General features: G+C 49.3%; 1 protein-coding gene across 4 annotated transcripts in view; it reads left to right on the top strand.

The window, feature by feature from the left end:
* Window positions 1-26,414, top strand: part of BCL11B (B cell CLL/lymphoma 11B) — a 94,412-nt gene that overhangs the window by 34,136 nt on the left and 33,862 nt on the right. For 2 of the 4 annotated variants that reach the window (XM_012803428.2, XM_003787029.3), the window contains exon 3: window positions 4,430-4,642. The exons of the other annotated variants lie outside the window; for them this stretch is intronic. In XM_012803428.2, the coding sequence (XP_012658882.1) occupies window positions 4,430-4,642 (213 nt within the window). The remainder of the gene's footprint in view (window positions 1-4,429; window positions 4,643-26,414) is intronic. 4 annotated transcript variants of the gene reach the window in all.

The raw sequence follows: 26,414 nt of genomic DNA, 5'->3' as shown, positions 1-26,414 counted from the left end.
TTTTTTAAGGTTGGGTCAAAGTACCCTACTGTACACCTATATTACTCCTGTCGCCCTCTTTCTGCACTTCTCTTCTTTTTGCCAATATTTCCTTTTACTCACCCCCTCCTTTCTCTTTTTTCTTTCTTTCTTTCTTTCTTTTTTTTTTTTTTTAATTTTTTTCCCTTCTTGTATGAGTTGTCTTGTACCTGCCAACAACCCCCTCGCCCCCCAAAAATCAACAATGCAAAAATAAATATCTCTGGTTGAAAAACAACTTTGCAAACTTGTCAAACAGCCCTTGTGTGGCTTGCTGCGGCCCTGTAGCCGCACCACCTCCCTCGCAGAGTCCATCTCTTTCCAGCAAAAAAAAAAAAAAAAAAAAAAAAGAAAAGAAAGAAAAGAAACCCAGGATAACGGGATAAAAGGATGGGGTGGGGTGGGGGGAGAAATTAAATAAATAAATAAAAAGGGAGAAACTTGAGCCTCAGAGATGAATATTTGTCAAGAGAGTTGACGTAAGTTTCATTTGCATAATGACTTTGTACTTCTGCATTAATAAAATTTGCATATGAAGCCATGTTAATTACTCCTGATCATGCTTTTTGCATTCATGCATAGTAATTTTCTCCGACTTGTGAGAATTAATGTCTTGGCATGGGGGGGAGGGGGCGCGGGGACTGTCAGGTTCTCTTGCCAGTGTCCCTCACTCACACGCGCTAGCTCCCTGTCTGTCTCCTGCCTTGATCTGTGACTCATTTCTGCATTATCAGTAGGAGTTCTCAGCTTTAAAAAAATGTATCAATTGAAAGACACTGGTAGCAAGAAAAATATACATCCCCTGCACAGTTGTCTTCCAGACCACCTCTCTGTAGTTCTGAGCACTGAATCTGTAAACCTCCCATTTGGGAGGGAATGCCCCAAGGGATTCAGTGGCGGCGAAGGCTCCCAGTTTCTCTCAAAACCGGGCTGGGGCTTTTCTGGGCGTTTTTGTGTCTAAGGGCTCCTTGGCGGTGGGCGTGTTTGCTGGGTTAGTGCGCATGTGTGAGGAATGAGGCGGTAGCATCTGCGGGGGGCCCTCCAGAAGGGAGATGAGTTACAGACCCCGTGGAATGCTTAAATTCAGGAAGGCATTAAAAATGATCTTATGCCCTGTTTTCAAGCATAAGAAACATTTTAAGGACCTTGTTTTTAGACCTTTGTTTGGTTGTGTGTGTGTATGTAGACTTCAAAAGAAGGCTTTTTAAATGAGCGCTTTGCAGGGCTAGGTAGGGCACCTTCCTGAGCTGTGAGCACCTGGACAAGCTTTCTTCCCCAGGCTGCTATGCGGCCTTGGGACAGACCTGTAGGGAGTCGGAGCAACTCTACAACTGAAAATGAATGATAGTTCACATATAAACATTATTTATTGTTTACTAACTGCCCGGCCCTGGTTATAGTTGGCTTGAGCCTTCCTTTGAAGGTGAGGGAACTGAGGCTCTGAGAAAAAGATTCACCTTAGGTCACAGGGCCACGAAATGGTACAGGGGGAATTGGAACCCAGGCCTTTTTGTACCCAAGCGCTCACCCTTCAGCTGCCGCTGCTTCCTGTGCACATGTCTGGGTTTGGAGTGCTCTGGAAGGGCATTCTGGGTTTCCTGTCTGCACTTGCAAACACTCCTTCTCAAGGAAGGGTGAGGGCTGGGAGGAGACCTGGGACAGGTATTGGGCTTTGTTTTGAATGTGGAAATAGGATTCACATAATGTAAAACTTGCTATTTCAGAGTGCGCAGTTAGTGTTTTTGAGTACAAAACACGACAATGTTGTGAGGCCATTGCCACTGTCTTTATTCCAAAACGTTTTCATTACCCCTAAAAGAACTCCCGTACCCACTGGGCACCCCCTACTCCCAATTTCCCTCACCCACTACCACTACCTTATGGCTCCATAGATGTGCTTATTTTGGACATTTTATATCTACGGAAACATAATATGTGGTTTCTTTCGTCCCTTTTGGCTTTTGTGGTAGCTTCAGAAGAGGATTTCTTGAGTTGTACCTTTGGACAGAGCTTGGAGTTTGAACTGTCCCAAGGGGGCTACACCCTCCCTCACCTAGTGAAGATGGCTCTGGGAGCTCCAGAGAGGCCTGGCACAGCTGGGGGTTTGAATCCCCCCTCCCTGCTTCTCCCCGCCTGGTCTCAGTTGAGCTTGTCTCTGGAGTAAGTGGGCTTCAGCAGAGCAGAATTCCTAATGAGGCCCTGCGGAAGCCTGTCCAGGGGTAGGCCAGCTGCCCCGCCCCCCAGCGTCACCTGGTGTGTGATTTCACCATTACAGACTTTGGCCTAAGTCTCACCTCTGACTTTTCCAGAAGGGTGTGGCTGGATGGCTGTTTTCTACCCACTGCTTTTTGGTCATTCTTCCCCGGTGGAGACAGAGTCAGCCCTCAGTACTTGGGACAACAGTTTGCAGTCCTCGAGGTACATCCGTGAGAAATGGTTCTGTGCTGTGTGGCCTTAACTAAAGCCCAGGAGCTAGAGCCTGGATTTGCCTTTTGGATCCACTGATGGCTGGATTGAGCCCAAGGACCCACAGACTTCCTCTACCCCACGTGGCCCTTGCTATTGGAATCTTAGGGCGCCCTGCTCACTCCACCCCAGCTGCAGCCCTGTGGGGAAAGCAGCACTTAGTGTGGCTTTGGAAAGAGTGGGGTGTGAGTCCCAGATCTCTCCAAGCCTCAGTTTCCCCCCGTGGGATGGTGTCCCCTTGCTGAGTGGTTGTAGTGTAGTCAGCACAAAGCTACCGTCAAGACTGTGAATGAGCCAGAGTCCTCTGTAGTCCAAAGCGGGGAGCCCACAGAGGGGTTTGAGACTGGTAGCAGACAGGTTCACATGCAGTGTGCAGCATTGGTAGGGTGGAGGGGGGTGGTGGTTCAGGCCAGGGCAGTTTTCCTCAAAAGGCAACATTGACCTCAGGGGCTGACTTTCTTTGAGGAATCCCACTAAATCTGGGTGTGGCTTCTGATCAGCATCTGTGGCTGAAACTGCTCATGGTGTTTCTCAGCCCTTCAGGGGCTGTCTCTAGCTCAGAAATACCCTGGGCCCTCAGCCTAGCCTGGTATGAAGTCTTTCTTGGCTTAGAGGGGACTCAGCAATGTTAACTTTGGCCTTTTGATAAGACATTGTCAGTGCCCAAGCCTTAACCAGGGGTCTTCTTATGTGCCCCATGCTTTGATCCTAGATAACCCATGTTTTAGAGAAGCTGGGGTTCAGAGGAAGAGCCCTGGTACTCCTGGTACTCCCAGAGTTGTGCTGCTGGTATCTGCGGTTTTCTGCAGTCATCATTGCATCAGTTTCTTGGTCTGTGCAATAGGTATTCTAAGCCCCTGGCCCTGTGGGCGTATTAGGAATCCCAGTCAAATTGAGACTGACAGGCTCCCACCCAGCAGTGGGATTGTGGGGCCCTGTGGCTCTCTTGGGATGGAGGAATCTCACTGGGGTCCTGGAGTGGGCAGACCCCCATTGTGCAGACCTGCACTGGGTGAGACATCAGTGGCCTTCCTGGGGGGGCTGGCGGGGCCTAGCTGCCTGTCCTCTTGTTGATGTTTCCTTTTTGTCTCTCTGGTGCTTCCCTGCTCAATTATTTACCCAGGGAATTTGGGCTTCTTCACTTGTGGTTTTGGCAAGGGCTTCACACAAATGTTTTGCCCTGGTGGTCTCTTAGCCATTTAAGATAAACGGCCAAATCAAACGCAGGCCTTGCCTGGGAGCCGAGGGGCTGGGCGGAGGTGAGGAGGCCCTGGCCCTGAATTGTTGCTGTCACATGGGGAGGCCTCTCCAGCCAGGGCTGGGACAGTAAGAGGGTCTGGGCAGTTTGCCAGGGTTTTCTTGGGGTAGGGTGGGGGCATCAGAGCCTTCTGGAAGGCATTGAAGTTTGAGTGCTGTGTGCTTGGTGCTGGGGGTTGGAGAGAGACCCCCGATGGTAGTCAGGAGGCTAACGAGTGCCTAGGCCTGTACAAATAGCCTATCCTGATGTAGCAACCAGGATGTAGCATCCTGATGGCTCTGAGTTTCCTTGCTGTTCAGGAAAGGGGTGGTCTGGAGTTTTGGGAACAAACCCCCAAATGGAGCTTACTCCAGATTGCTCCAGAAGCTTCCGCATGGGGGGTCCTTCCTGAGAGTGGGGCATTGACAGTCCCCTGGCACTAGGCCCCTAGAGGCAGGGTCCTAGCCCCCAGATAGCCCAGCCTGGCAGCTGTGGAAGTAGGGCCCTCCTCAGTGTCCCCATCTGCTTCTCTGAGTTCTTTCCCTTACCTCTGACCCAGTTACCTTCCCTGTAGGGCCTGGCACCACCAGGGCTGCCCAACCTTGGAGGATGGCCTGCAGCCCCCACCCCAGGCCCCACCCTGCTCCCTGGGCCCCTTGTGCAGTCCAGGGCCCGACTGACCAGTCTTTTCTATTGTTTTTTCTCCAGGGCCGTGCAGGCCTGCCCAGCTGCCAGCGGTGGCCCCCATAGCTGCCTCCTCCCACCCTCACTCATCCGTGATCACCTCACCTCTGCGTGCCCTGGGCGCTCTCCCGCCCTGCCTCCCCCTGCCGTGCTGCAGCGCGCGCCCAGTCTCGGGTGACGGGACTCAGGGTGAGGGTCAGACGGAGGCTCCCTTTGGATGCCAGTGTCAGTTGTCAGGTAACAGACGGCGCGTTGGGGGGTCGGGTCCCCGGGATGGCGGGTCTGCCGTGGCGGCATGGACAAGGCTGGGCCAAGGTGGGGACCCAGGGAGGAGGCGCATACCCCACCCAAGAGGCTTTTTGGGGTGCCAAGGGAAGTGGTAAAGGATGTTCACAAAACTGTGAACCAGTGCCTAGTCTCCATTGGGCCTCTCACCCAGCCATTCTGAGTCTCACTACCAGAATGTGTTCCCAGCCTCCCAGTTGCATCTCTTTGGACTGTTTAGCTAAAGCGTAATTGAATAATGCTTAACATCTGAGATTTTCTTCTGCCCATGCCACTGCCATCCCCTCCCCCTTACCCCGGCCCCCCCGCTTCTCCCGGCACAAGGCTAGGAGAAGATTCCTTGGTTGTCTGTGTACAATACCAGAGCCATCCAAAAATGCTGAATTTCTCTTTGGGAGAATGTGTTGCCCATTAACTTTGAGGAAAAAAAAAAAGTCGATCAATAGGAGCCTTTTAAAAAGCTGTGGCCACCAGAGGGAGGTATGTATCATGGTGGGCTAGAGGAGGAGGGTGGGAGCTGAGTACCTACTGTGCATCTGGCTTTGAGTGGACCCCAGACCTGCATTTCTGTGGCCTGACCCCTCCCAGCTTTCCTGAGAAGGTGGTGTGGCTGACTATGAGGCAGATGGGCAGAAGGGGCAGTGTGGCCCCACACTCCTGCCCTCCTCTCCAAACAAAACCCAACTCCTGCTCTGTCTGGGTCCTGGGAACTCTCACGTAGAGGGCTCGCCTCCCAGCCTCTAGTGCTTAGCACCTCGGCAGGGTATGGTGTGACCGCCACCGTGGCCATACAAGCCAGGATGCTGACACAGCTGCACGTGGTAAGTGGCTGTGGCCTGGTTTCCGTGGCAGGGGCCAGAAAAGGAGAGGGTGGGTTCAGAACTGGGACATGTTCATATTGTTCCCGCTTTGTCACTAGGCTTTCTCTTGAGTTGTGAAAAGAAAAAACTTTTTGTTGGGCAGGCTTTGCTTTTAATTGATGCTGTCCCAAAGGACAGTCTGTTGAAGCCACAGGTTAGCAGAAGGCCACAGGCAGCCTCTGCTTTAAAGTTGAGAGCTCCCTGGGCCTTGATCTGGTGGAGTGGTCTACAGTCTTTAGTATCTCCTCCCACCCATGGTAGGTGGTTGTATCATAGGATCTCGCTTCCAAGAGAAGATTCTTGTTTCTTACTGGGCTTGTGCCTTAAAAGCATAGAGAAAAACCCCAAATCACCTGGGAAGGAGTTGAAACCACTTGCAAAGTGGCCAACTCCCTGTCCTGGGCTGCGCTGGGCCCTGGGCTGCTGGGGCTCTTGTCCTGGCTTCGTAGATCTGTTCTAGGGGTCTGTAGGAGACCCTGCTTGCTGTGCAAGGGAAGACTGTTCTATCTGGGCGGCTGCCCTGCTCTCGTGGCTTCCTGTAATTAGTGCTGCAGCCCCTGCAGCCACTCGGGGGGCCACACTATCAAAGATCAGTCTGAGTGTTTATGACTGGACTAGGTCAAGTTCTGAGGCAGGGAAATATGATCTCCTTGCCAGAGGCTCACCCAGGACTTTGCTTAACCCTCTGTTGTCTCTGGCCCTGCTTAGAAGCTGCTAAAGTACATGAGATTCTGCCTGGGGCTTGAGCTCCTCTCTTGTGTGGCTGAGGCCTCGCATCATCTTCCCACTGTGATTAGCAGGAGCTGTCCCTGTCACCATTTTGTGGATGGGGCAGTAAAGGCTCAGAGAGGATCAGTGGCTGGGCCCAGGTTGCAGAACTGGGATTTGTCCCTGGGAATGCCTCTCGCTAAGGCTGCCTTTCTTTCCACTGAACCACACTGCCTCTGCAAGGGACAGATGAGGTTTCCATCTTGGGTTCTGGTGAATCGCCATCAGCATGTTGGTACATACTCTCCCAGGTTTCTAATAAGGATCATGTGTTGAGGGCCTGTTATATACTCAATTGTGCTGTGCATTTTATGTGCCTTCTTGATCACAACAACCTAATGCTTTCCTCTCCCCACTTTACAGATGAGAGAAGGAGACTCAGAGATGTTGAAGTCTCACAGCTCACATCCCCCTATTCATTCATTCATTTTACAGCTCAAAGCCATTTCTGGGGCAGCTTGATTCTGTAGACATTGTACAAGCAAAGGATGGTCAGGTAGGCAGGTCTTGCAGTGTACAGCCTGAAGAGGGGAGGAGACAGATGGAGACTTACAGCCAGGGTGATTTGATAGGGCAGGAAGAGGAAGTGGTGGAGGTGGGATTCGATCCCAGGGTCCTGTCCACCACCTGCTTGGTCTTTGATGTTGTTTTATCTCCTGGCTTAGAGGCCTTCTTGGATTATAGGATTTAGGAGCTTTGAGAGCTCAGAGCCTGTGAGCAGCCTTGCTTGCTGTGACTGAGGTGGGGCGTGAGGAGATTGAGGGATGCAGGGGGCTGAGCACCTTCTGAGGTCACTCTTACCTTTGACCCTCTGCCTCAGTGTCCAGTGCCGTTGTGTTTCCTCGCTCCATCCTGGTTTGTCAGCCTGCACCAGGTTGTCCCATCATATTTTTAGATCAATTTCAATACCGGAAAAATCTTCTGTTCCAATGGTTTTTGTCCCTTTGTGGTTTCTGTCCCTGGCATTGGGCTGTTTGCTTAAGTGTTTTTAGTGCCTGTTTAATTAGTAGTTGGAATAGAGTCATTAAATTCCCAGTACCCCATTAGGAAGGAGAAGTCCTCTATAAAGATGGAATGGGCCCACCGCCCCTACTTGGTTTTGGCCCTTTTCAGATCAGGATGCACTGAACCTATCGCTTCAAATTAATATGGAGAACCCCAGTGTAAATGTGTTTCACACAGGTTAATTGCATGCCCGTGAATGCATTTGCAGTTATTTATAGAGGGATGTGATTTTATAGGGGAGAATACTGCACAGGTATGTGTGTCTGTGTACATCCGGACTAGCTATAGCCAATCAACCCTACCTCCTGGGACTCTAGCCCCAGACCTCCTTCTGGTGGTCACAGTGGGGAGAAGGGATCTGAAGCCCCTGTTTCTTCTTGACTTTGCTGAAAGTATGTTGGGCTTTGAGTCTAGGCATTCCTGGGAACAGAAATTTCATCCCTGAGAAATTCCACATCAAGGCTTGGCCAAAGTGTCTGTGGTGTCCAGAGTCTCAGGCTGTGGTCCTGGCTCTGACTCCATCTGGCCAGCTGCCTTGATTAAGTTATTGCCCCTCTTCCAGCCTCAGTTTCCATTTTGGCAAAAATTATATAGATGTATATTTGCATGTGTGTAATATCTGAAAAACGAGGCTCCTGTTCTCTGAAACAGATCAAGGTGGAGCCACTGTGGGTGAACTGAGCATGGGCTTAGCAGAATTCCCAGGGCAGGGAGTAGGGTATTCAGAGAACAGTTTGAAAATCACTGGGTGTGGGTCCCCCCATCTCCAGACCTTTCCCTGTTCTGGTTGTCAAAGTGTATCAGACTTTTGCAGGGGATGGTGAGGGGGTTCTGCTTTCTATAGGAGCGTGGCCTCAGACAAGTGATTTTCCCTCTTTCTATTTCTCAGTCCCCCTGTCTATAAGGTGGAGGTAAAGACAATACTTGCTCTGAAGTGGTGTTCTGAGGACTGCATGAGGTCATATAGGCCAGGGACTGAGAACAATGTCTTGTTTGGAGCAAGCCCCATAGAAGTTGTGATTCATCCTCCAGCAGAATGGGGTTCACAACATCACATCATTATTGTCCAGCGCCCTGTAGGGTCATACTTCAAGCGGGCACTCTGTTTCCATTCTTAAGAACGTTTAGCCTTTTGGCTGGCTCAGATCATGTACCACCACTGGGAAGTGGAAAAGGAGCTGAGACACCTTATTGCATATTTAAAAGCTGCAAATGGTCATCAGCTGGAGTGATTAATACGTGTGCTTGGTGAAGTTCAAGGTCTCACGCAAGAACACACAGGATCCCAGCTCAGGGAAGTGGAAGTGTTTGGATTTAATAGAGGGAGTCAGTTGCAGTCATTAGTATATGCTGAAATCACAGGGCAATCTTGTAAAGTTAAATTCAATTTACTTTTCTACTGAAATTGTGCTTGCTGTGTTATTTAACTAGTCTGGGGTTTCTTGGCATGGGTTAAAGGGACAATAAAGATAAAAGAATACCTGTAAGTAAATAGTAGGGCTTAACAGTAGAATCTATCCTTTTCTCTTCCTTCAATTATATCCCAGTGTTCATTTTGTGTTGGTTTTACAACCGGAGCCGTCCAATGGGACGCCGTGGATTAGACCACCCTAGCTGTGGAAGCTTGATGCAATTAATACAGTCTGTCTGGAAAGTGGCCTTATTTCTGGAAGTTTTATGTTAATGATATGGTCTGTGCTTTGCACATTTCATACCAGAACAAGAAGCAAGCTGTAGTTTCATTCTGGACTGGGTTTGATTAACATTGGCGGATCAATGGGAACCCGAGTGGCGATGCGGAGAGAGATGGCAAGCTTATCAGGCCCCCACCGATGCGCCGCCTCAATTCTGGTGCAGGGGGTCCCAGAGGTGTCCCAGGAGGGTGTCAGAGCCTCCATTAAGACTCTGGAGGGAGGGGTGAGTATGGCGGTGAAGTCTAAAAGAACTGTGAGAGTGAGCGAGCGTGTGTGGACAGAACTCCACAGTGGGCAGGTTGGTGAACATGCTTATGGGAGTCCCTCTGTAGTGTCTGTTAAGGTCATTCTGTGCTGACCAGGTCCACGGAGGTTGGTTCACCATGGAGAAGGGTCTTTCAGGGGAGTTATTAAAAATTTAGAGAGTCATCTGTATGCCTTGCGATGTCTAAATTGCCCAAGGGGCTGGTGGCCCCGCATTCGCAGCCCAGCATGTACAGCATTGTCAGCGATTCCTGTAAGCAAGCACCATGGATTCTACCCTGGCATCTGCCTATTTCTTGAGATCTCACTGCTGCAGTGGCTGGCCTTAACTGCCTGCCTGTAGATCCTAGATGCCTCCTTCTGTGGCTGCAAGAAGTGCCAGGAGAAGCCAAGAAAAGCTATAAGGCCAGGGCCAGGGGAGCTGATTCTCCAGGGCGGTGGAGGTTGCCTAGGGTGGCAGGGCTTTGGTGGACAACAGAAAGCTAGAAAGTGACAGCTTCTCCAGCACCAACGGGGGCCAGAGAAGCTGAGGAGTGGGGGCCAGCAGGAGGACTGTACTACTGGGCAGTCGGGGTGGGGGGGCACCTACCAGCTTGCCTGTCCTTAGATAAAAGAGGCCCCAGCAACATCCGGGAACAGAGACCGCTGCAGCCTCGCCAGATTCAATTTCGCTCTCTGAGCTGGTCCTTCAGACGTTCTGAAGGCAGAGCTAAATCAAAGAATTCTGTTCAAATCCGTACAAGATGTTGCTGTTTTTCTGCTCTGACAGGAGAGGCATTTGGAAGTGCAGTTTCTTTCTTTCTTTCTTTTTCTTTCTTTCTTTCTTTCTTTTTTTTTTTTTTATAGCTGTCTTAAAAAGGAGTTTGGCTGTTTAGCACAGCTGGTGCTCATTACATTATGCACTGGCAATAAAATAGCATGTGTAATTAATTTTTAATGCAGCGCTAGATGCAGTGCTTTCAAGCAGTTAGTGGATGTGAAGAACCAGCACTGGCCACAGACATCAGAGACCTCAAAGCAGCGCGGCCACGTTCTTCTTTAAAGGGAACCTGCAAGTGTCAGAGGAGGCTGGGTGCTGCCCTCCATGTGAAGTGGAGTGGTCTAGAAATGAGTTCTACTTGGGTGACCTGAGGCTCACATTAATCTTTAACCATCCAAGACCAGGGGAACCAAGATATCATTTCATCCAACTGACTCCTTCGTTATATACATGGGGAAATGCAGGCAGTGAGTGGGGATGAGGACATAACATGTAGGTGGCAGAGCTTACTCAGACTCAGGTCCTTTGGGCTCTGCCCAGCAGGCCATACTGCCCCTCTTGAGTTCCTGTTGAAAAGGAAATTCATCATCTAGTGGAATCCACTTAAAAATTGATTTCTGCATTACTCTGAGGTTCAATGTGGAACCTGCAATTAGATCTGGCAGCAGATAGAGTTTTTGCATTGAGGAACCCCACGTTTGACTCCTTGGACCTTCAGCTTTGCCATCTGCATTTGGAGCACTCCTCGAGTGTCCTAGGTTTGAAATGTTCTGTGGTTGTGCTTTGATCACTGGCTCCCCCATGCCCTCAGGGCTCTGTGGCATGGTGCGTGTTCGGAATTAAATATCATGATATACACATTAGTGTGAGAGCTGCAGGCATTGGGGATGTTCTAGAGAGGGGATCATCCTTGGTACTTGTTCTTAAACTGAATGGGGGTAAAAATGTTACCCAGGCCTGCCACTTCCACTCTCTAAGCCTAGGTTTCCTCACCCATGAAATGGCATGCTGGAGATGCTTGCTCTTCATCCCTCCACTGGGCAGCTGCTGGTGTGATGGGGTTGATCACAGCCAATCACTAGGATGTAGTGGAGGGAAAGGCCAGAAGGAGAAAGCACTTCTACGTGGTGGTCTCGGATACCCTATGCTCCAGTGGTGACTTAGCTGCCTGTCTTTGAGTCACTCACTCACCTGGGATAGCTTCTTGGTGTGAATGAAATGAGCGAAAGGACTACTGTCAATGATGTCCTTAGGGCTTGTTGCAATTTTTAAGGGATCTACTGTGTGCCAGCATGGCATTTCATCCTCATAACACCCCTAAGAGAAGGCACACCCCCCTTTGCTCATGACCATCCTGGGGCTCAGAAAGGCCAAACAACCCATACAAGCACCTAGGTAGCAGAACTGAGATTTGGACTCAGACCTGGCCAGCCTCAAAGCTGTGCTTGGAGCTTTCCATACCTGTTGGGCTGCAGTGGCTGCTTGGACATGGATGACAGATCTGGGGTTGCCAGATCAAACTTAGGAAACCAGATCAAACTTGGACATTGTCCCTGGGGGGATCCCCAAGATCTTCCTTTCTTCATTGGTCATACTTATGCCAGACCCTGGGCTGGATTCAAAGGAGGGATCCAGAACTAAGCATGACAGGGGTCCTTGCACTAGAGGAACCCATGGTGGAGGTACCCCATGAAAGACCCTTGGCACAGTGAATGTGAAATGCCCACTCCACAGTGCCTTTCTCTATTTGAAAAAAAAAAATAAATTAACAAATGGACTGAGCTTATAGGAACTGGGAAGGTGCTGGGAGATCGGCTGGGGGTTTTACTGCCGGGAAAGTGAGGCCCAAAGTCTAGTCCACTGCAGGTCAGTGACAGGTATTGATGTGGGTGTCTTCTAGGAAGAGGTCTGCTGATTCAAGGAGCCTCCTCCAGCCCTGGTTGGACTGAGAGACACAGAGTCATGAACCTCAGACCACCAGAAGGAAGTTTTGATCTAGAAGAAGTGAGCGGGAGCATGGATAAGATTTTCTCATCAAATCATCTTCAGACTGGGCTTTAGGAGTCTCACTGGGATTTGGGTCTTGGCCTCTAGCCTCCTTCCTGCCATTACCAAGTCGATTTCAATGCCTATCTCTGTGTCTTCAGCACCCAGATGGTACCTGGTCCCAATAGGTGCCCAGAAAATGCTGGGGGGAGGGGGGGGACATTGAAGACCCAGAAAAGGTGATGTCCACACCTGTGAAGGAAAGGAGACGCAGAGAATGCTATTAGTCATGTCCTCTGCTGGTAGTCCTCCTCGTTTGGGGGCACAGTGTCATAGAATCAGTTTCTTTTCGCTCTGGAGAAGTCAATTTTCATTTTTCTTAAGAAACCTCGAGGTGTTCTTTGTTGCATTTTTGGTGGGGGGAACAAAGTGTACTTGACTTTTCAACCCCGAGGGCAGGGTAGGGGTGGAGGGGCTGTGTACTGTACCGTACATATTTCACAATCAAATCCAAATTGTCTAAACCATGAAATATAGTTTATACAAACATAATCAAGGCTGGCCAACTTAATCCAAAAGGCACTGGAAAGGAACCCTAGGCAGGCAGGGTCCCTCTGTGTGGGGTTCCACAGCCCGGCACTACACTGTAGGCCCCATTGTAGGGGCCATCCCAGCTCTGAGTTTAGGCTTCCCCGGAAGTTCCTCTCTTAGGAGCATAACCTCTTCCATAGTTCTCAGATGAGAGGTGACATGATTTGCTTCAAGTACACATCTAGAGGATGGCGCAGGAAGGATTTGAACCCAGGCCTCCTGAGTCGGCCCTTTGCAGACTGCTCCTCTCTTTGTATCTGGCTCTCCAGCTGCCTCTTCTGCCTGCCCTGCTACCTGGCAGGTGTGAGTCGGAACATCCAGGATTGAGCTCATGATTCACGGAGCTGCTGCAGGGCCAGCCAGGCCTTGGGTAATAAGAACACATGTATTTTATGATTCCTGAGGAAGGATCACAGGGCTCTGGACTTCTCTGAGGAGGTTAATGCAAAAACAGAGTCACCACCTGCAGAAATGGGGCCGTTGAAATCTTTTCATAAAACAAGACATTTTTAATTATTGCCTTTTCTAACAAGAGGTGAGGATTGGCTGGCAAGGGCTGGGGGGGAGAGTTTGTGAGTCTGCTGTTGGCATGGCGTTAACCAGTTCTTTCGCTTTGAATTTCCTTGTGTTTTATTAGCCAGCTCATTTATTCTCGATTTAACTGTGAAAGGAACCATTGGTTGAGGGCCCACTATGTGCTTCAGCTACATTGATTCTCAGAACGGCAGAAAGATATGATGATAATGTTGTTCCTTTATTGTAGTAAAATATACATAAGATTTACCATTTTAACCATTATAAGTTTACCACTATAACTGTTATAAGTGTACAGTTCACTGTCATTAAGTATATTGCCATTGTCCTGCGACGGTCACCACCACCCATCTCCAGAACTTTTCCATCACCCCAAATAGAACTAGGTCCCCATTGAGCACGAACTTCCCATTCTTCCCCTGGCCCCTGGTAGCCTCCATTCTACTTTATATCTCTGAATTTGATTATTCTAGGTACCTTATATAAGTAGAATCACAGTATTTTGCGCCTGGCTTATTTCACTTAGAGTAGTGTCCTCAGGGTTCATCCATACCATGGCACATGTCGACATTTCCCTCCTTCTCAAGGCTGAATACGATTCCACTGTACGTGTGGAACACATTTTGTTTATCCATTCTTCTGCTGATGGACATTCGAGTTGCTTCCACCTTTTGACTGCTGAGAATAATACAGCTAAGAACATGGGTGTACAAGTATCTGTTTGAGCCCCTATTGTCAGCTCTTTGGAGAATATACCCTGAAGTGGAATTGCTGGATCACAGGGTAATTCTGTGTTTAATATTTTGAGGAATTGCTTCAGTGTTTCCCATAGTAGTAGCTTTGCCATTTTATATTCCCGCCAATGGCGCACGAGGATACTAATTTCTCCACATCCATTCCTGACAGTGGGATTTTCTTTTCTTTTCTTTTTTGGACTGTTGGCACTTGTACCTCAGGTCCTTACAACTACAACTGGCCCAATTCATGCATTTAATAAAGTTGAGAGGGTGAATTTGAACCCAGCTTCACCAGATCTACGTGTGGCACCTGTAGCCACTGTCCTGGGCTAAGGTCTTCAGTGGGTTTTATTTGAGGGTCTTGAACCCAAGTTCTCTTGTAAGTGCTTCCCTATGACAGCCTTGTCTCCCATGATGGCTGGTTTTTAACAGCTAGCTAAGCCATTAGCTACTTTGAGAGCTTGGAGAAGAAAATTCTGTAAATGGGAAATTTTCACTGTCCTTTCTTCTGTGTCCTTAAGGCATTGAGTGCAGTTTAGCAGAAAGAGCCCCATATTTAGAATCAGAACACCTAGAAGCAAGGTAGAGCTCATGGGGTGTCCTGGGGTAGGCCCTCACCCCTCTCTGCCTCATGGGAGCCACTGTGTTGGACTTGTTTCCTTGGCTGAGCTGGAGGGGCGTGGGTGTGGTCCTTTGTAGATTGGGGATAGTAATATGCAGGCTCTCCTAAGGATTGTTTTTGGCTGTGTTTCATCTCTGGTGCCCTGTGTTGGTGTCCCAGGGCTGGTGTAGCAAATGACAACAATCCAGTTGGCTTAAGGCAATAGAAATTTATTCTCTCATAGTCTGGGAGGTGACAAGTCCCAAATGAAGGTGTGGGCAGGGCTGTCATCCCATTGGAAGCTCTAGCAGAGAATCCTTCCTGCCTCTTCCAGCTTGTGGTGGCTCCTGGTATTCCTTGGCTTGTGGCAGCATCACTCTAATCCTTGCCTCTGTGGTCACATGGCCTCTTTTCTTAGTCTGACATCTCCTATGCTGGAAAATTGAAATGTAAAAACGTAATTAATTGTCATTGGATGTAGGACCACCCTGATAATCCAGAATGATCTCATCACATGATCCTTAATTATATCTGCAATGGGCTTTTTCTCAAATAAGATCACATTTACATGTCCAGGGATTTGGTTTTGGACATGTCATTTCAGGGGCCACCATTCGAACATCTCTGCATGCCTCTTGCTGGATTTTAGGCCCCTCCAAGGCAGAAACCCCAATGTGGGCTCTTCTATGAACTCCTGAGGTCAAGGACAGGTTTAGGCACTTATAGGGTATTCTCCAAATGTCTCTTGTGTTGAACGAACCTGGAGCTGGTTTCTGCCAAGATGGACACACGTTCTTTTCCCCGAGGAACGTGGTAATCCTTGAATGCCTGGCACCTGTGGCCAGCCCTCAAACCACTGTGGTTTGTGGATGGTTGTGTGGGCACATGTGGCCCCCCAAGCCTGCCCCCATGCCAAGTCAGAATGCAGTTATTAACAAGAGAGTGGGAAGGTTTTTAAAAAGAATCTGAAATGATGATTATGAGAAAAAAATTAACAGAGCTGAATAGGAACTAAAAATAGCTGGACACACACTTGTCTATAATCCATTTTTTTTTAAAAAGAAAATATAATTATTTTTGTAAACTGGCTCTGAGAAGCCAGGATTATTTTTAGTCTGCATCTTCTAAGGCATTGCATATCTTTTCAGGAAGAGCAGCTCAGAGCCCACTGGAGTGTGATGTCACCAAGTCAGAGCCCAACAGAGGCTTGCAGCGGGGTGCCAGGTGGTGGGGTCAGAGATGTAGGAGCTTAGCTCTTAGTTCCATTTTGCTGAGCAGGTATTTGATGAGAGGATAGTCCATGAGAGGCCTGACTTTGGCTCTCCTGAGTGTTGGTGACTTGAGATATCCTAGCCACACCTGCTCAGGTGGCTGGTAGCATCAAGAGAAGAGAACGGCAGCTGGTTCGGTTTAGAGGCCAGGGGGTGGGGGGTACCCCCGGGTTAGGCGGACCTGACCGGGTCTGAGCAGACCTGCAAGAAATAACCAAGACTTGAGGGAAAACATTCCATGGCTTTTTCATTTGGAGCCAAACATTAACTCATGTAATTTTCTCCCTGGTTTTTCCCATTGCCTCTGCCAGGGTCCTTGGGCCTGGCACAGACCCTGTAATAAAAAAGCCCTATATGTGTATGTGTGTGTGTATATACTAGTGTGAGCGTGTTTATGTGTGTGTGTGTGTACTAGTGTGAGTGTGTTTATGTGTGTGTGTATACTTGTGTGAGTGTGTATGTGTATGTATGTGTGTGCATGTCCACATGTATGTGGCATTGAGGTGAGCCACCAGCATCAGCACAGAACAGTTAACCTCCCACCCTGTCCATACCTGATTCTGGGTGTTTATGGTGGAAGCCTTCTGATTATTTTTCCTCCCTGAACTTAGTAATTTTTCCTGGGTTATGGTCTTTTGGCACTGAGGCCTGCTGAGGCCTTTGAGCCTCTCTGAAGATGGATTCACCTTCTCAACACCTTCTCCGCGAGACTGAACCCTTCGCCCATGCCCAAGAGGGAACCTACAATTCGTAGTCCTGGCACATGTAGCCAGTCCAATGTGTGACCCACTCAGAGTGTGTGCAGGGAGAACAGGGCATTGGAGCTGGATTCAATCCCAGCTTCCATGTTCATGAGCTCTTTGACCTTGGGTGGGTGACCTGGCCTTTATGAGCACTAGTGTCCTCATCTGTGAAGTGGGAACATTTCACTACTGTTATTGATAATGATGGTACACTTCACTAAGTGTTCATCTTCAATAGCCTTCACCTCAATTCTGTGAGGGAGGCACTCTTACCACCCCCATTTTACAGATGAGAAAACTGAGGCTGTCTGAGTGCAGAATCTTAACTGCTTTATTCCACCTTAGAATCTTCTCTCGTTACAACCGCCTTCAGCAGCAGCTGGTCTGTGAAAGGTGGTGAATAGTAACAGGTATTACTATTACATTTTTATTGTTGTTATAACTATAATTGCTATTGTCACAATCATTATCATTGCCATTTCCCCAGGTGGAGGTATTTTCCAGCATCCACATGTCTTTCTCCTCTATCGCCACATCGTCCTTGTGGTTTCTGGGGGCCGTGTTGTATTCTTCCTTCTGCTGGAGCCCTTCCTCCCATCTCCTGCCTCCTTCTCCCTTGCCTTTTCTCCTCTGTTTTGAGTTTGTGTATATTTAAGGTCTCAGATAGTCTTTCTCCTCTAATTGAGATAATGAACACAGTATTTCCAGAACCACTGCTCTAAAAGTCAAGTGCAAAGTGATGGTTTTCATTTGTTCTCTCTCCTTCTCTCTTTCTGAATATATATCTCTTTAAGAAGGGATTGGCTGAAAGCAAACAGCTAATAACCTATGAATTTATGGAGCCAGCACGAGTTGGCTTAATAAGCCTTTATACCTGGAATCAGTGTTCTGTCCCTTTAAGTTGAAACTCCAACGTGCCTTGGTATTTTACAGTGCCTGGTTTCATTTATGCTGGAGCCAGACTTACTATGTGAGAGCCGTCCGCATGCTGGAATTAGTCTTAAGCTTGCTTCTGTGGCGTTGCCAAATTCCATGTTTGTGTTTTATTTAGAATTCTTTTCACGGCCAGCCGATTCTGTGCCGGCACACATAGGCACTGTTGCGCCCCATGGAGAAAATAAGCAAGCTTGCGTTTTCTTTGGCAGAGGCCACGGCCACAATAGACTGCGGTCTCCGAAACATTTTTTAAAAGCTATTTTAACCCATAACAGATGCATAAAGTCGGCTCAGGCATGCCAGTTTTCTTAGTTTTAATTAAAAAATAATTACAGTCTAATGGGATGTTAGTGACACATTTGGATGAATGGTGGGTGACATTATCTGCAACTTATAAATTAATGTCTCTCCCTTGGCCGGAGCAGGGGTGGGGAAGAGTTGGGGAGGAGGAATTGAGATATTTGTTCTTAATTGCAGAGTAGAGGCTGGGGGTGGTAGGGGCTGTTCTGGGCATGGAGGGTTCCCATGGAGGCCCACTGGTGAATGGTCAGCAGTGCTTAGAAGGGACATGCCAGTGTGCTGTCCAGTTGTCAGTGTGTCAGGAGGAGCAGTGGTATCCCATCCCTACATGTTTGATGGAAACTCACCTATGGAGTTGTACAGGTATGTGTGGGAAGTACCCGGTGCTGCAGCCTGGAGGCAGCACTTACTTCTTGGCCCTGTGGTCCCCGCCTGGAAGCACATCAGCCCTGGGGCTGGGGGCCCATGTTAATAAGAAGCTATTACTGGAATGGTAAAGAGGCAGAAAATAGTGTCTTGCCAGGTCCTGATGCTTGTAAGAAGTCTGCATCCCAGATGCTTGTTTTGGGTTTGGTTTCTTATGTAAAACTTGCCACTTGTTGGAATCCAGAGTCAGGGCAGTGGTCTGGGAAGTCCCTGAGAGGCGAGGTCCCCATGGGGACTTGGGCTATGGGCTGGCAGAGGTGGGGACCAGGGCATGCTGACCGTGCCAGGAGGGAAGGGGAGCTTCCATGCTGTTCCATCCAGAGGTGGATAATGCCATCTTCACTAATTAGGAAGCTGATGAGTGGCGGCAGGTTGTTCTGCCTCCTGAGCCCTACTTCCTTCTGCCTTCTGTGGAGCCTGAGGACCGGGCCTGGGGAGAGGGAGGGAGGAGTCAACATCTTGGGGCTCAGCCCCGCTGAGAGGAAAAACACCCAGAGGGTGGGGATACGGAGTCATCCATCTCCAGCAGCAGGCCAGAGCCTTCTGGGATGAGAAGAAAGGTGCCACCGCAGTTGTGCCCTTGTGCATGGTCATGCTGGGCAGCCCCTTGGGTCCCTTGCCAGGGTCCCCTGTGCCTCGTTGCCAGCTGCTCTCTGAGCAGTGCCCCAGAGAAGGGATGAGACTTCCCCCAGCTACCCTGATGAGCTAGACACTTCTGGCAGATGTTGGAGTCCACATTTTCTCTTAGAAGCTTGTGCTGTGTCCAAGCCCATGGAGTATGCACCCTGTGGCTCCCGGAGAAGTCTGGGAGACAAGGAATAGGCTAGGGGACCTATATCTTTACTCTTGGGGTGATAGTACATACTGTTGACTGCGGAGGAAAATGAGTGTTTCTTAGACAATGTTTCCCTGAGCCCAAATTCCTCAGATGTGAAAATTAAGTTCTTCTATTAAAAACATGAGTCATACCAGCCCAGATGAGAGTCATTTTGGCGTTCCTCGAATTTTTGGAAGGGAAACATCGCATTCATGTTAATCCTTTCAATTATACCTCCTGGTTGAATAATCCACCGGGCATTTTGTGTGGCCGCCCTCTGCCATCTGATCACAGCTGTGGCCGTGCACACAGCACCTGAGAGGCAGCACGCTTGGCGCCTGTGTTTCCTTTGGTGTCAGCATGCCCAGGTTGGTCGAGCCTTTCTGTCTAGTGCTTTCCGACTTTCTTCCTTCCCAGGGCTCAGTAGAATCCCTTTGCACAGTTTTGGTTTTCTAATTGCAGCAAATGACTAATGTCCAGTTGAGAAGGTTCCATGTCTCTTTGCTCACATGAATTCTGAACAGATGGGACTGGGTCCCTGCTTCTCACTTGGCTTCAGCACAGAATCTGGGGAGCCCTTTGCCCCAGTGGGTGTCCTGCTCCGAGGAGGGTGGGACAGGCTTGGTTTTGTTCCCTCAGTGAACCTGGTCTGTAGATTTGATGTTATTATATCCTCCTGGAAGCTTCCAGAGACCAAGACAGAGACCAAGGCAGGGGGGGCAGTGCTCCCAGTCCCTGGGGTCTAGGGGCAGACCAAGAGACTCCCTGTTTTCAGGCTGCTCTTCCTGCTTTGGGGAGAAGGAGCCTGGCTGGCAGGTCTAGGGAATCGGAGAGCATGTGGAACTGGGACCACTGCCTGGACATGCAATCTCCAAGGGCTCTCACTGTGGGCCAGACAGGTAAGCTGAGCTTTGGCTGTAGATTCAGCTCCTGGGCATGAGGGGTGGAGGGGTGTCACCTCTGCCCTCCACCCTGGTCCTTACACTTCCATGGTGATACCTGTCATGGGGCCCATGCCAATTGTGGATCTATGTTCCTGCCTCTCTGTCTGCCCTGGGCTTTGGGCAGGCTGGGTCTTATTTATCCCCACATGCCTGGGTGGTGGTCTGGCCTCTGGGAGGCTGTCTCTGAGCACTTGTTGAGTCCAAGCAAATGAAGCTAACTGAGCAGAGGCCCGGTGTGGCCAGAGACTTCAGGGAAGGCGTGGTCAAGAGCCTCAGGTTCCCACAGTGTTGACTACCTGTTAAGGTCTGGGGAAAATGCAGGTTTGCACATTTGAACAATATGGGGCTTGAATTCTGTAAGATGCAGTTGTTAGACCAACCTGGAATTCCATCTCTCAGTCTTTGGGTGTACCATTTGATTTTGGAAAAAAAATTTTTTGGGGGGAGAGTGATCTATTTTGCTTTTGCATCCTTATTTAGCAAGTTACTCCAGCTGCCCACTGCTCAGGTGAATCCTGGTAGGAGGAGCCATCCCTTCGGTTGGTGGCACTTCTTGGAAAGATAGATGATATATAGGGAGGATGAGAAGGAGTGGAAGTTATGACCAGGGTGAAGAAGGCTGTTGGGTTTGGAATCTGATGTAAAATGTGGTTTCTGAGTTTGGAACCAGCATTTCTCTGTGGAGTTGTGTGTATGTGGGGGAACTGGGGATGGCAGGGGTTCAAGTTCATTTACTTATATTAAGTTGAAGTTTCCTCTTTTTTGTGAATAATAAGAAGCCCATGCAGATGATGAGAAACACAGACTGGAAAAGCAGTTTGTTGACTCATTAAATTTTCCATAAAATAAACAAAGGTTTATAATGGAGGAAGTAGCAGCAGAGTACTCTGGAGAGCAAGGAAGAGTTTTGTGTGAAGTCTGGGTGGGAAATGGGCCAGCAGGTCAGAGCCCCGTGTTTCTGGTAGAGAGGTCAGGTGAAGCCTGGGAGGTAAGGACAATGGGCACCAGTGGCCAGAAGGAAGAGAGAGAGAGAGAGAGTGAGCACGCACGTGCATATGCTCAAGTCGTGTACATGTACGTAAATGCTCACGCACACACGTGCTTCTGCACACGTATATGTGCATGAGTACACATGTATTCATGTGCATGTATGTATGTGAGTATGTGCCTGTGTGTGCCTCTGTGTGTGTGTGAATGGTGCCCCCCCCATCTGTGGTGGCTGCTCTCTGTGATGCTTTGAGAAGGTGACAGAGAGATGAAGGCATACATAGGCCAGGAGAGAGTGAATGACCAGAATGGTACCCAGGTACCAACTCTGCCCTGGGCCCTGGCTCTTCCGGGGATCCTGCCCTACTCGCCTGGTTGCTCACAGGCTAGGGGTGGGCGCCTGAGGCCTTGCCGCCTGACTCGCTCATTCTGTGGCAGAGAGCCTGGCAGGAGAGTCCTATAAGTCTGGGGCTCTCCCCTTCTTAACTCGGTGACTGCGGTCCTTCACTCCCATCTTCCAGCCTCAGTTTCCTCATTTGCTGAATGGAGATGATGGTGTTATGTAGGTGTGAGCAGCGTCAGACTCAGTCCAGGGCCTGCACTGGCTAGACCTCAGCAAGCTGAGCTGTTTTGCTCTTATTTTATGATTGCTTCTGTAGATAGAGCAGGCATTTGTGTACAGGTAAGCAGAGGGGTGACGGTGATAGCTGGGCTCCCCCTTTGACATCCTCAGCACATTCTAGGTGCAGAGGCCCCAGACTGGGATATCTGGGTTGCCCCATTAGGCCAGTGAGAGATGACCTGTGGGACTGCAGTGCCTGTTTGGTTCTGGTGTTGGGGACACCCTGTCCCCCAGTGTGAAGCCTTGCCATAGCCTCTCCACCTGGATCACCAGGAGCTGCTGCCCAGATTTTGCTGGTCTGTATGTTTCTCTTTCTGTGAGTGGCCCTCCATACCTGAGCAGGGAAGATCCTATCTGTCCATCCAAACCTCAGTCATGAGCTGGTTTCCTGGAAGCCTGTTCCAAACCCAGAACAAAGGGGCTGAAGGCATGAGGGGAGGCTAGTTGAGGAGAGAGATCTATTCTCAGTGACTTCTCCCTGGGGAAAACCTTCTCAGTAAACACTTCTGTAGTCAGAATGGACTGGAAAACCTGTGGCCTCATGTTTACTGTTGGGTGGTGAAGTCTTGGGATTTAGTAAAGTTCTAGGCAACTCTTCTTCCTCCCTTTCCTGGCTTCAGTTATTCTTTGGAACAGCTCTCCTGACTTTATTTTCTACAGTCCTTGTTCTCTCTGTTTTTGTTTGTTTCTCCTGGAAGGAATAGGATGTCGTTGCCCAGAGAGTCATTAGAGTTAGGCTGGTGCTTTGGCATGTGTGCCTCAGTTGCTCCCTTCTGCACCAGGACAGACGTTACTTGTCAATCCCAGCAATTCTTTCTCCTGGGCCTTGGCCTGGGCACTTCAAGCTGATTGGCAGGGCAGCCACTGCTAATCAATCATGCTGGCCTTGGAGTTGAAATTTTATTTCTGTCCTGGCATGACTTTCCTGTGTAGGAGCAGTAGAAGAGGGCACATCCTCACACCATTTCCTCAAACTCCTAGGGACTCAGGGGTCCTTTCTAGTTATCGGGCCATTGTGGGGATTTAGCCAGAGGCCTCAGCTTATGTGCTACAGCTGCAGAGATAACAAACAGTTGCCCTACTGAGTACTGGTGTGTGCCAGGCTTAGTCTGATGCTCTTGGGCACACTGCATTTTCGTGCTTTTGCAGCCAGGGTGCAGAGAAGGTAAGGCTTCAGTTTGAAATCTCAGACTTGGAAAGAGGCAGAGAAGACAGTCAGCTTAGCTGGTTCACCCCAGGGTGTTCAGCTTTCATCCAAACTATGCACTTCAGGGTTCTGCCCCAAGCCTCACCCTCCCAGGTGTTTCTCTTGGCTACCTGGAGCAGTGGCCCTGGCCCAGCTCAAGGCTGAGGTTCTTCTCAGGGTCCGGGACCTGTGTCCTCTTTGGCTCCTTGTTGAGATTCTTCTCGAACATGCTTTTATTCCCTGGTTGTCCCAGGTGTCACTGGTAGCTCTGTTGTTGCTCACAGCTCTGGGCTGGGCCAGCACTCGCACTGACCTTGTTCCATCACATGGCCTCTGTAGTCTCCGCGGGATCCACCCCAGGGCCATGCCCTGCTCTCTGCTCGCCCAGGAGTTCCTCGCTGATGTCAGTGGAGGCTGTTTTGGTAAACAAGAGGTGGAGTTTTGGGGTCCAGAAGGAATATGAGCTGAGGGACAGGTGTGGGAGCCCCTGACCCTGGGCCGAGTCTTTTCTCCCCTTACTTCCTGAGTCCTGCCGCAGCTCTCTGCAGTGGGGGGGCCACTCCTGCCTCACATGAGAAAACTGAGGGTCTAGAGGGTTGAGGCCCTCTTGTGGGTCCTCAGGGCTCTGAAGTGGTGGAAGGAAAGTTGTCACTAGGGCTCAGACTCCAGCCCTTCTGGACACAGTGCTCCTTCTTGTGTAGCAAACCAGAACTTCATCTGCTGTGGTTGTGCTGTGCCTCCCTGGGAGGAGGGCTGGCATGCTTATAGATTCCTTTCCTCTCTCCCTTCTCTTGGGTTTCGAGGTGCCCATGTCCATGTTGGCCTTGACCTGACTGTAGCCTATGTGACTGTTCTAGTATTCCCTCCCCAGCTCTGACTTTGGCTGAGGGCAAGGACTGTCTCACGACCTTTGAGCTTCTGATGTGGGCATAGTGCCTAGCCTGCTAAAGAGGCCTGACATTGTCTGCTGGGTAGGTGAGTGGATAACCCCGAGTGATGGTTCTAGGGAGCAGCACTTCACACTGACTTGACTACAGTCTTGGGTCAGGAATGCATCAAACAAGGGCCAGGCTGCATTCTGGGAAGGGCCTCTGTCCCCAGCCTCCCTGCACAGGATGGAAGTAGCATTATTAACCAGAAACATAAAGTCCTAAGCCAAAAGGAACCTGAAAACCCCCTTTCCTCTTGTTAAATGCAACCCCGTGCTTGGTCTTGCTTCGGTTAACTTTTCTGTCTGCAGCTAGAAGGAATGGCCCTTTTATTACTTTAGCGCTTCAGGAGACCTCGAGAAAGCTAGGTGTAAATATTAGAGCCTGCCAGCAGCCAGTGGCAGCGACTGCCTAATAAACCCCATGTAAATAATGTGGTGATTAGCGAGGATTGCAGCCCCTGGGACACTGACCTCTGCGGAGGAAGGGTGGGATCCCACATGGGATCGAGGTTGGGTGAATTTTGAGGGCCCCGTAGCTGTGGCCTGGGCTGACCATGATGGGCTTTCCCACTGGGAGAAGGGATGCCAGGCCTGAGTAAGCCCGTTTCAGTTCAAACTGTGCTGCTCAGAATGGCAAGGCACTGGATCCTTTGCCTCTTGTTTTAAAATATCTGAGCCCTCAGGTACCCCTGTGGGGAAGTAGACTCTCAATGTGGCACCCATAGCCTCTGGGACCTTCCCAGCTTATCTCCCAGCGCTGCCCCTACCACCATTTATAAAGTGCGTAGTCTTTGCTAGGTGCGTGCTTCTGCCGTCTCAAGTCTTCTGGTGATGCTGCCCTGTTGGCATGAGGAAGCTGAGACCAGGGGGTCTGTGTAACCTACCTGAGGCCACAGCAGCCAGGGGCTCCTTTTCAGATGGAGCTGTGCTCTGCTGTAACCCTGCCACTCAGGGCTGCCGTTGCTGTTGGGTGGCTGAGCTCTGCTCCACTGGGCTCCTTGCCAGGCTTCGGTGCCTCTGCCCTTTGGCCTGGTCTGACTCTGCCCAGCGAGTCCCCAAGTGCTCCTGGAAGCCATAGGAGCTCCTGTTTACTCTCTGGGGAAGCTCCCCAGGGCAGCACGTGTATACACCTCTGGCCCAGATGGTCATATCATATCCTCCTTTGTAGAACACAGAGTCCTCCAGGGTATGGATTGTGCCTTGTGTGTCTGTTTCAAGATCTTAGCACCAGGGCAGACCTTGGTGCTTAGGAGGCGTTGGTGAAGGTCTAGGTGAATGGGAGGTGTTTTTAGAGCCCTCTTTCCTACCAGAAGCAGGAAGGACACTGGAAGTGACTGGAGTAATGCTGGAACTCCCAGCCTGATGTGGAGATTCCTAGTCCCAAGGAAAGGAAGGGATGAGGGGCCCTTGGCCAGGTGAATTCTGAGAGTGGGACCTGCAAAGTCTCATTTAGCACAGTGCAGAGTGACCCCTGAGATAGAGAAGCCATTGAGTCTTCATGTTCTTTTCTCTTTCTTTGTTATTTATACTGTAGTTACTTTCATCATAAAAGGAACTTGAACTAAATCAGTAACAGAAGTATTTAAATAATGATGAAAGAATGGGAAGCATACAATCAAGGGATGGGAAAGGTTGTTCCAGTAACCTTCATTGCAATATAGCATACATTTTACCTCTGAGCTTCCTGGTAGCCACGGCAAAAAGGGACACATTGTGAGTTCTGATTAATTTATGAAATAGAGAGTAATAGTTTAGGATAGAAAGAGTTGTGATCAACTGCAAACCTGGGAAGTGCCATTCCCTTGGACTTTAAGATAAGGCAGGCCCTTTATCTATGATAAAGGAACAGAGAGTAAAATACTTTGGGCTCTGTGGACAAAATGGTCTCTGTTGCAACTATAATAGTCCACCCTTATGCTTGAGGATACATTCCAAGATGCCCAGAGGATGCAGATAGTACCAAACCCTATATAGACTATGTTTTTTCCTATATGGTACACATATATGTATGATAAAGTTAGATTTATAAATTAGGCACAGTAAGAGATTAACAACAATAATGAAAAATAAAATACATTTATCATAATGTCAGCATTATTACTCTTGTGTTTTGGAGTCATTATTAGGTGAAATGAGGATTACTTGAACACTAGCACTGAGATAGTGCCACAGTTGCTCTGGGAGGGCTGCAGAGTGACTAATGCACAGGTGGTATCTACAGCGTGGTTGTGCTGGACAATGGATGATTCATGGCCTGTGTGGAATGGAGTGGGACTGCAGGAGATTTCATCATACTACTCAGAATGGTGTGCAGTTTAAAAGTGATGAATTGTTTATTTCTGGAATTTTTCATATAACGTTTTTGGACCATTGTTAACCTTGGTTAACTGAAACCCCAGAAAGTGAAACCGTGGATAACAGGAAGCTACAGTCCTCAACTCTACTATTGTAATGCAAGGACAGCCATGGACAGTTAAGGAACAAGTGTGGCTCTTGTTTCAATAAAGCCTGATTCATAAAAATAGGCAGCCAGCCCCTGGCCCATAGTTTATGGACCTGGATACGAGAGTGATATCACACTGACAGATGACTATGACATTATCATACAAAAAATACAGATATCTTTTCATGCTGACCCTGATAACAGTTGGGACAAAACATGAAGTGGAGGGATGGGTCCTTGTTCTGAATCCCAAGACCTCCCTCTGCCTCTGTCCCTGGAGAGAAAGTTTGGTCAAAGGAGCCACTGGCCTTGGCCTTG

The sequence above is a fragment of the Otolemur garnettii genome, unplaced genomic scaffold (genome assembly GCF_000181295.1).
Source record: "Otolemur garnettii isolate 467f Iridium unplaced genomic scaffold, OtoGar3 scaffold00020, whole genome shotgun sequence".
In the NCBI taxonomy this organism is placed as follows: domain Eukaryota; kingdom Metazoa; phylum Chordata; class Mammalia; order Primates; family Galagidae; genus Otolemur; species Otolemur garnettii.
The sequence above is the reverse complement of the archived record's forward strand: the minus strand, read 5'-3'. Positions and strand labels throughout refer to the sequence as shown.